The following is a 10,491-nucleotide window of genomic DNA, read 5'->3' on the forward strand; positions in this document are numbered from 1 at the left end:
ACTATTTATATGTAAATAAAAATGTAAGTGTTGCGGTTAAGTCTAATAGATTTTTTTTTATTTAATTTGATAATATTGAGGACAAAATATAGGGACATGAAAAAGAATATGCATTTTAGGCATCTCGTTTGGTTCGGTCCGATTTTAAATTTTATCAATTTGACTTATTGGTTATCAATTTGTAGACATGTTAACCTATTAAAAACTCAAACCAATAAGAACCGATAACGTAATGACAAAATAATCAAAACCATTATTAATTAAATATTAAACCCATTAAATTTAAATCGATCATAAATCAATCTGTCATGGCACACATTTATTTGTAGATATGTGTACGCACATATATAGTCCTGTAATTTTACAAAATTAAATTGATGACATATTTATATATATTATTAATTGAATTTAAAAAGTCATGAATCCTAGTATTCGGCAATTTAGACATATTTATATATATTCTTCATTATTCATTCAATCATTTTGTTGTTGTGTTTTCGTATTATTTTTTTCTATTTTGACTATTTATATGTAAATAAAAGTGTTAGTGATGCGGGCAAGTTTCTAGAGAGAAAATACAACCGTACACATAAACAAAAATAACCGCGTCGAGACAGACGATAATCTCTAAAATAATATGTAATGTTCAGAAATTTTGTCCTTTGTATTATTTTTCATGTCCCTATATTTTTTCCTCAGTATTATCAAATTATATATAAAAAATAAACTATTAAACTTGACCGTATCACTTACGTTTTTATTTACATATAAATAGTAAAAGTAGAAAAAAAAAAAAAAAAACACAGCAACAAAACGATTGAATAAATAATGAAGAATATATATATATTATTTTTTTATTTTTTTTAAATTACAGAACTATATATGTGCGTACGTATATCTACAAATAAGTTTGTGCCACGAGAGATTGGTTTATGATCAATTTAAATTTAATGGGTCACTATTTAATTGATAACGGTTTGACATATTTTTTTGATATCACATTATCGATTCTTAACAGTTTGAATAAACACAAAAACACAACAACAAAACGATTGAATAAATAATGGAGAAGGAAAATTAATGTTTTTTTAAAAGTGCGCCTTTTTTGTTATGTTGTAAGGCTCATGTCAATATGAGTCTGGTAAAACTCATGTCAACATGAGCCTTACAACATACAATTTAACGGCATCCATCATTGCATTGAAATGTTGCCCTCAGTGGCGTAGCCACTTGATGGTCAAGGTGTCCAATTGGACACCCTTCGTCGAAAAAAAATATTGTATATACAAGTAAAATGAGACACGAAATGATTAAATAACATATTTTGGACACCCTTAATATAACAAGTTGTTATAGCCCAATGATTTCATCTTCTTAGAATGAAGAAGTGTTATTTCTGGACACCCTTTGTGAAATTCCTGGCTCCGCCACTGATTGCTCTTTCCTCAATTTTTATTGTCCTTTTGAAAATTTTGTACAACTCAAATATTCAGAAGATGGGACATTATTATTTTAAATAATTGTGCCAAAAATTAATTGAAATAAATGCAAGATTTTAATTGATAATTTTATTTTGTTCTGAAATTTACTAAGAAGATATGATATTAATGTTCTGCAAATTTCTTGTATTAATAATCAGAACCAGTGCACATTAAAATTAACAAAAAGATTACATGTGAACTTTTTGCAAACAAAATTTGCATAAATAACTTTACAACATACGTACAAATTAATATTTGGAATATATATATTAATGCTTAGGCTAAGATTAATGAGTACGCAAACAAAAGATCAGTCTGCACACATGAAAATTAAAAATGTCAATAGAATATATTTCAGTATTTGGGGTATAATAGGCAGATACATAAGAAGATACTAACAATGATCAATTGTCACAACTAATAAAAAATTATAAAATTTGAAGTAAACATATTCCTTATACAACAAATAAGTGGTTCGTATTTAAGAATCCGCATTTTCATAAAATTTCTATAAACACTATTTTCATTCGACAATAATTTTTTAAAATATGCATGTATCAGTAAACAAAAGTAGGCTACAATTTCTTGACAAAACAAATAAACTAAGACCGATAATATTTGTAACCATAGACAATGTTGGGCTCATATAAACTATGTTATTGAAAGGTCTAAAATTAGTTAAGTTAATTAAATTAATATTGTATGTCCAAACACTACTTTATATATACAGAGAGAGAGAGAGTAAAAAAAGGTAATACCAACTTATGTGTTTTACAACTTCATACTATAACAGTTATCACAGTAAACTTTGATTAGCATATACAGAAGAGCTAAGATGACAAGGTACTCAAAGAAGAGACAACTTTATTTGCATTTCTTGGTATCCAAGAACTCACATATATTAGTTCGGTTCTGATTTCTATCATAAATCAGATATCTGTAGTATTGCAATGACACTTCCTACGATGTCGTAAAGATGAGTATATGGATTGATATGAAACGTATAGTGTGGAAAAAGAAGGCAGGGCGTACTGCTATCTATGGAAGCTACCTCTAGTTTAAATATCCTATGAAGAGCCATATAAGTCACGGCCACACCGGTCACATACATTGGAGGTAGCATGGGAGACTCTTGCTGGCTTCTCTTTCTGCATCTTTGGTAGATCATGTACTAAAACATCATGCAGGGCATTAGAGCCTTCCTGAAGCTCCTCCAAACTGTGAAAACAGCAAAAACAGAATTGAGTCACACATATATCAGGTTGTAGTAAGCACAAAAACTCTAAGATTTACATCTTAAGATTGACTTAATGAACCGAGCCTACTTGCTATCTTCCTATAGGAATATCCCCTTGTCTATTTAGATGTTCTGCTTACCCTATCCATAGAAAAGAGGACCAGCTATTTGAAGATATTTGGGAATTGAATGAGGGGTAAAATAGTGAGATAGACTGAAATGGAAAAGAAGTGATGACGTTGAACTTGTGGTTCCTCGACCACAGTAAAAGATTGCAGTGCCAAGACAAAACAAATGGTTACAAATGCATTGCTTCTCTATGTTTCTTGATCATTTTTCCACAATGGCTTACCTTGCTATGCTCTTCGAGGTAATTTAAAATTTGAAACCAATTAAAACACACAACAGCACTTCAGTGGCATCAAAAACAGCAAGTAAGCTAAGTTAGATAGAGATCCTAAAACTAAGTCATTTAAGAAGAGATTCAGAAAGGCACGAACGTGCAACACATATTAGTAAGTGTTGAGAGCTTGGCAATAAAGATGCATTAAATCTAGACAAAAAAATTAATAAATGCCAAGTGGATGATAATAATTTTCAAATGGGGAACATTTGCCTAGTGATTTCCTGTTCACTAAGTGATGGGGATAGCTAAAGTCATTTGAATTTGTATAGTAGAAAATCCAATGAACTTCTGGGTTCTCTTCATAGAAAAGGCATAAAGAGTAACATTTTGAAACTTGCGGCATAAAATCTTCTTACAACAGTACAGATATGACAATCCATTTGCAACAACCACTAACGAGAATAAAAAAAAAAGGCTACATCATGCAGAAAGTTGTGAGAGGAGCAACGAGTGATTAGTACTGCTGTTATGTACAGCTGTGACGTTCCATTAAGGGGTGAAACTAAAACAGCATATCTCAACTGAATTGGGAGCAAATATCGTGAACTTGACAACAATAGGAGCAACTACTACATGACTCTGCAGTACATCCGAACATATTTTTGTGGCCTCGTAGTTACATAATCCTATTTTTACTTACCTGAAAAAACATACATAGTGTAGTTTCCCTCCATTACTAGTGTAATCACATCATCTTGTAACTACCTTATTAAAACAGAATATTTCAAAATATTCCAAATGAGTGAAAAACCATCATAACTACCACCATCTTGTCGTACCACCTCCATAAAAAACCTTCACATAATATAATACTTCAAAAATTTCCAAATGTGGAGAGTAAAATTATTAATTACAACCAGTGTTATTAAAAGAAAAAAGCACAAAAAAAACTCTATGGTTCATTGGGGATTTAAGCGCAAAGTGCAAATAGAGTGTGGGCTTTAACGAGGAAAAAAAAGGCTCAAAGGGAGAAAAAATACAATCATTTTTGTTTAGTCCAAGACTAAGGGCCGGTTTGGCTATGCGATATGGTATCATAATATAGAATCATGATGTGATATCATAATATGGAATTATGAGATGAAATTGAAGTTTTGTTTAGACATGCGATATGAAATTTTTGTGTTGTATATGTAAAACTATTAAAATAGCCTCAATTGTTTATTCAATCTTACCAAATAAACAAAACATTATAAAATCGCATAATAAATTATTACAAAGCTATTTGTTCTCCACTTAAATAACAGTTTCATCTAACTATAATTCAATAAAAAAAATTGAACATAAATTGTAGTGTATTAGTCTTTAATATTATCCTCCCACATAGTACGAACAATTTCCTCACGTTGAACTTGCATTTCTCAATCATGTGACTGAGAAGACGAATCAACATTGTTACTTTGAGTTGTAATAAATACAAAACGGTAGAAGTAATAAATTAGGTGTTTGAGTAAATGAAGAGACCAAATTTATTACTCAACAATCGGTTGGTGTGAGTTAAAGTGACTATATGTTGGTGAGAATAATATATTTTATGTCGGTGAGAATAATAAATTTCAAAAACTAATGATGTGATTATAAATTTTATTAATATATGAAATAAATGGTTAGTAGATGTAAATGTGGGGTTATTTTAACAAAATATAAACTTGTGGATCAATTTTTGTATTAAATATGATATAGAATTCCCATATCATGGTTTTTGGAGAATATGAAATTAGCGTAAAATCGCATGTCCAAACGTTGATTTCATCTCACGATTCCATATCGTGATATGGTATCACATGGCCAAACAACTACTAGCAATTATAAGCATGAATGACAAATATATGAATAAAGAAATTGAATTTTTTTTACGATAAAGTGAAATATCAAATGTTTAGTACCGGTTCTTTAGAAGAGGCTCATTGGCAAGGGAAAGTGTGCCTTAGAACCTTGATGACGATACTGAAGCGCATATTAAGCAAGGTGAAGCGCTCAACACGTTTTGATCCTCCCTTTAGGGATTAAGCATGCTTTAACCGTGCCTAACAACACTGATTACAACTTCCACACTAAAATGAGAAGACCACTAATCATTAGATATAGGATTTGGGTTGTATGAGATGGATTTTGTTGGGGAAACAATTGCAAAAACTTTCTGAATGAATAATTTGAGTTCTTGTGTCAAGTTTTACCACTAATGCAAAATCAACAACAAACTTCCATAACAACTAATAATGGAAAATCAATAGTCAAAAATAAATATTTCCATCATGGTGGACCACAAGATTGAGAAATCAGTGAATGTTTCATAACATTTCCCTTGGATGTCCATAGATAATGTGCCTCGTTAAAACCTTACGAGGAAATAACACTGTGAGAAAAAATACTAGTGAAGGAATAGTAGTACACATATCTTTAAATACGCTTTGAATGTTGCATCACTAAAAACATTACTAGGAAAATCCAATTGGGATAAAAAAATATACATATCTTGTAATACGCATTGCTTGCCGCATTGTTTAAAATTTTTCCAGGAAAATCTATTGGGACAAAATTTTGACCAAGAAAAAGAGTACAAATAAGTTGACATTGAGAAGTATTTGCATTTCATAATTTCAAGTAGAATGCCGAGTTCTATTAGGGGTTGAAAGTTGCAATTTGATTTTATTTCAAGAAACATTAACGATTTTACATTACTTTCAATTGAAAAGGAAGGATACGATTATCCTGGAAAAGAAAGAAAAACGACAGGGAAATTAACATATTCTATGATACAAGCGCAGAAAGAAAGTCTAATCATACGAATGATAACTCTTATAATTGACATAGCTACATGGTCCTAAAAATTTCACATGCTCTTCTAGCTGATAAAAAATTTCATATATTTAAGTTTTAGAAGGATATGAATTCTCACTTTTAGCAAGCCAATAGCACAATGTTCTACAAACACCCGCAAGGACATTAGAAAGAGTTAGGAGCTACTTCCATATAATGTAGCTGTTAGAATGGGTAAAAGCATTGGTTGGGAATGGACTGGTAGTTTCTTTATATGGACTTGGACAATCCTCCCCTCATGATTTAGCTTTTGGGGTTGAGTTAGGCCCAATCTTTACATGGTATCAGAGCCAGGTCTATCCTCGTTTGGGCTTTCGGTCCACACTCCAATTGAGCTTGGGCATGAAGGGGGGGTGTTAGAGTGGGTTAAAGTCCCGCATTGGTTGGGGAATGGACTGGTGGTCTCTTTATATGGACTTGGGCAATCCTCCCCTCATGAGCTAACTTTTGGGGTAGAGTTAGGCCCAGGTGTCATATCTTTACAGTAGCTAGCTCCAACTCAGTGAAATTGAGAGAAATTTCTACCTTCTCCTCCAACAAAAAGGAATGGTGAAAAGAATGATTAACTATGTAGAGACACTATAAAAGATAATTGAAGCGGGAATATTGAAGGTGAAGAAAATTTGTCTACAAGTTATAGCCGGAATCATTCTCCTACCGTAAAAAGAAAAGGAAAGAGAGAATTAATTATTCTACTGATTCTCAGATGATCACTAGCTAGGTTCATCTTCTCACAAGAAATGGTATTCAGATCTCCACTAAAAAGGGGTAAAATTAAGCAACTATAAGATTTAAGAAAAAAAGGCATACCTCATTGACAGCGGGGGCGTCAAGCGTATTATAGAATCATGAGTTGGCTTAGCAAGAATGCCTCTCTCCTTCAGTTTCATACATATATCATAAGCTGTCACAGGTAATAAGGATTTGCTATTAAGCTCCACAGCATTGAATAGGCCTTTCCCTCGAACTTCCTTTATGAAATGAGGAAATTGCCGCTGAATCTTTATCAGCTGATGTCTAAGTTGTTCTCCCATTTGAGCAGATCTATTATCAAAGATACCAATTGTACAGATTGTGATATCAAAAGTTGCTCATTATCAAGAAATGTGAATGCAGGATCTAACAGGTGATTAATATAAAAGAGATTTATGAAAAGACCACAAAACTACTATCAATGTAACCCAGAATTATAAGTGTAACCCACTTATGAGCAGAGGAATTATTCCCCGTATGGTGAGCATTTCATGTTAAATATCTTAAGTTTGATGTGATTTCTGAAACATCCCTACCCTTCCCCACAACATCCTACCCTATGGGCAGGGGCAGATCAGTGTACAATATATGCAACAAAACATCTGGTGTGAAGCAAGGAATTTGATACCTCTCTGCAAGTCCTTCATCTCTAATCACATCTAAAGATGCAATTGCAACTGCACTGGCCAATGGATTCCCCCCAAAAGTGCTATTGTGTTTGAAAAGAAAAAAGATACGTATCATGAAACAGAGACAAATTAATGTAAAGAAATAGAAAACACACACATAGTCGTGGCTGCAGTGAACTGTGGTAGGGGTATAGCAAGTTCAAAACCTCTGTTATAAGCCCAATTCAAATCAACTTAAAATCACAAGGGTAAACCTCACACAGAGCAGGAGTTCAAATTTAACATACTTTTTCTTCAAATACATCTACTGAATAGTAGAACCGGAACATACTATGGTTTTAGTTTGTAAAATCTTTTCACCTCAAAATCGGAGCCATTGGAAAGTCAAAGCTGGTAGTCCACATTGCTAGCTGGTGTTTTGACTAGCTATGATCACTAGTATAACTATATAGGAAAGAAACTGGACATCAATGCTGAAAAGAATTAGAATAAAATCTTTGTCATGTTCTACAATGAAGAAGAATTACAAGCAATTGTTACCCTGATAGCCTTGATCCTTGACTAAGCTATCACTAATCCTACTCCTTCAGGTTCTAGTATCTTTTCCATTCTTTTATCCCCTTTACAAACCATTAAAGCACCATAAAGTGTTGATTTTAAAGAATTTTTATCCATTAACATGCACACCATCATTTTATTAATATTTGAGCAACATGCAAGGCATCATTTATATATACAAAAAAAAAAACACTGTGTAAGTCAAATAACTTGAGAAATATGGAACCCATAACTTGCTCTTTCCGAAGCAACAAACTCTATCTAAAATCAACTGCAAGTCAAATAAATTAACAAACAGTTAAGAGAACTTCTCATTTAGCAATTTGCAACCTTCCATGCTCTCCAGCCTGAATGCAAAGCATAACATCTTTATCTGCAAGCACAGCACTCACAGGCAAGACTCCACCACCTAATGCTTTTCCCAATATCTGCACAGCACATTTTTAAAATTTAGGAGCATGACCACAAAGACTCAAGCGAGTACCATATGTTCAAACAAATTTAATTGTCTTCTTATAAGAACTAATAACTATCTTACAACAACATCTGGACGAACTTCTTCCCAATCACAAGCCAGCAATCGACCAGAGCGTGCCAAGCCACTTTGTATTTCATCAGCAATCATCAAAATATTGTACTTTGAGCAAAGATCTCTAACAGCCTTCAGGTAACCTTCCGGGGGAATTATAACCTGCAGAGTAAGGCAAATATTGTGTGGTAACATAATAAGCACAGATAATTTTTCCATCCGGACAAGTGACAATAACCTCAGTGACAATATCTATCTGCATGCACTGCCCTTTCCAGGTGGTATGAGCAAAACATTAAAAAATAAATGGCCATGGAAAAGACTGAAAATACCAGGCTGAGGTCGGTAGCTCACACTCCAAGCAAATATTTGTAAATTTCTTGTTATAACATATTAGATATGATCATAGACACACTATATATTTCTATATGGTCATTTCGGTTGAAGAATACACATACCCCAGCCTCTCCTTGAATTGGTTCAAACAAAAAGCCAGCTATCTGATCTCCTTTTTCTGAAAACCATAAAATAGTGAAAAATAATGAGCTTCAACTACTATGTCTGCAATTAGGAAGAATGTATTTGACTACCATTACTTTGCCAAGATAGATCCATCACCTTTACGTACCTTTGAATAATTTTTCAAGGGTAACAGAATCTCCAAAATCGACTTTAAGTTGCCCAGGTAATAGGGGCCAAAAACCACGAGTAGCTTCATTGTCACAACTCATGGAGATTGCAGCCAACGTCCGACCATGGAAGCAGCCACAGCATGAGACAATGAGAGCCTGCAAATGACAAAAATAATAAATCAGAAAAGTCTAGACAGACATCCAGGTCAATCTTAGTAAAGAGGATATGGCCTTTCATGGTGTCGTTAGGAAACTTTGAGGTGGAGTTCAATTATGTATGACTGGAAACTTAGAGTTGACTTGAATTTCAAAGTAGGAATACACACACAAAACTGGATGCAGCAGATTCAGGATTCAACTTTTCGTAACATTTACATAACAACCAGAAACTTTTGTAAGACTCCGAATAACTTAATAGGGGAAAGGAAATTGTTTTTCACATATGTATTTTAAGAGATCTATCTCTAACTTAATTTGCTACCCATGTAATTAGGAAAACTGTTAAAGTTTGACTTCCTGACAAAAACCGAATGCATGAAGTAGTAAGGTATATTTTCCTCTCAAAAAGAAAGTAGTAAGGTATATTTTCTTTACCTCATTTTTCGGTATTCTCTTCTTCATGTAACCCCATTTCCTTGCCAGCTTAAGAGCTGTTTCTACCCCTTCTGCACCAGTGTTCATAGGTAGCAGCATATCATATCCAAACATGCTGGTTATACGTTCTGCAAATACTGGAAACCTATTGTTATAGAAGGCACGAGAACTGAGAGTGAGCATTTGAGCTTGTTCTGCTAATACTTTCATGATCTTTGGATGACAATGTCCCTGAAAATAAAATTGAACTTTAATTCAGTATGAAAATCTTCCATAGTCCTTCTCTATTTTAATCTGTGACCTGAAAATATTTCATACACTTGTCAAAATATAATCCTCTACTTCTGCAATATTTCAAGAATATAAATCCATTTAGTAATTGAAAACTAAACCATCGTGTAATGAATACTTTATCAAAGTAACATTTTGATACTATAACAATTAACAAATATTAGATCAAGTCAAATTGCATTTTCAACCTCTGTGCTTAGATGAAAGGGGTGTGGAAAATGAGTATCACCAAGGGTGTGTTTGGTACGAAGGAAAACATTTTCCGGAAAATATTTTCCAATTTTCTCATGTTTGGTTGGGTTAAATGTTTTGGAAAATGTTATCCAAATCAACTCATTTTCCTCAAATTTAAGGAAAATGACTTCCCTTCAAAACTTAAGGAAAACATTTTCCAAAACTCTCTTCCAACTTCAAACTACAATTACTTTTTTGTTGAAAAATCAATTTATTTTGTCCCTACCCTCAAACCAGCCCCCCAACCAAACCCCCCAAAAAAATAAAATTTAAAGCTTGTTTTTAAATTCAATTTTTTTACCCCACCCTCACCCCTGCCCCCACCCC

The 10,491-nt window shown here is 33.1% G+C and overlaps 1 protein-coding gene across 1 annotated transcript in view; it reads right to left on the reverse strand.

Moving 5' to 3' along the window:
• Positions 1–2,233: 2,233 nt before the first annotated feature.
• The window catches only part of LOC102582999 (ornithine aminotransferase, mitochondrial), a 17,306-nt gene continuing 9,048 nt past the window's right edge, over positions 2,234–10,491 (reverse strand). Inside the window, exons 3-10 of the mRNA XM_006355348.2 lie at positions 9,640–9,870; positions 9,042–9,201; positions 8,872–8,927; positions 8,423–8,575; positions 8,215–8,312; positions 7,326–7,406; positions 6,755–6,988; positions 2,234–2,699 (exon numbers count right to left, since the gene is read on the reverse strand). Coding sequence (XP_006355410.1) covers positions 2,549–2,699; positions 6,755–6,988; positions 7,326–7,406; positions 8,215–8,312; positions 8,423–8,575; positions 8,872–8,927; positions 9,042–9,201; positions 9,640–9,870 — 1,164 coding nt within the window. The 3' untranslated portion in view covers positions 2,234–2,548. The remainder of the gene's footprint in view (positions 2,700–6,754; positions 6,989–7,325; positions 7,407–8,214; positions 8,313–8,422; positions 8,576–8,871; positions 8,928–9,041; positions 9,202–9,639; positions 9,871–10,491) is intronic.

The sequence above is a fragment of the Solanum tuberosum genome, unplaced genomic scaffold (genome assembly GCF_000226075.1).
Source record: "Solanum tuberosum cultivar DM 1-3 516 R44 unplaced genomic scaffold, SolTub_3.0 scf00197, whole genome shotgun sequence".
NCBI classification, from domain to species: Eukaryota; Viridiplantae; Streptophyta; class Magnoliopsida; order Solanales; family Solanaceae; genus Solanum; species Solanum tuberosum.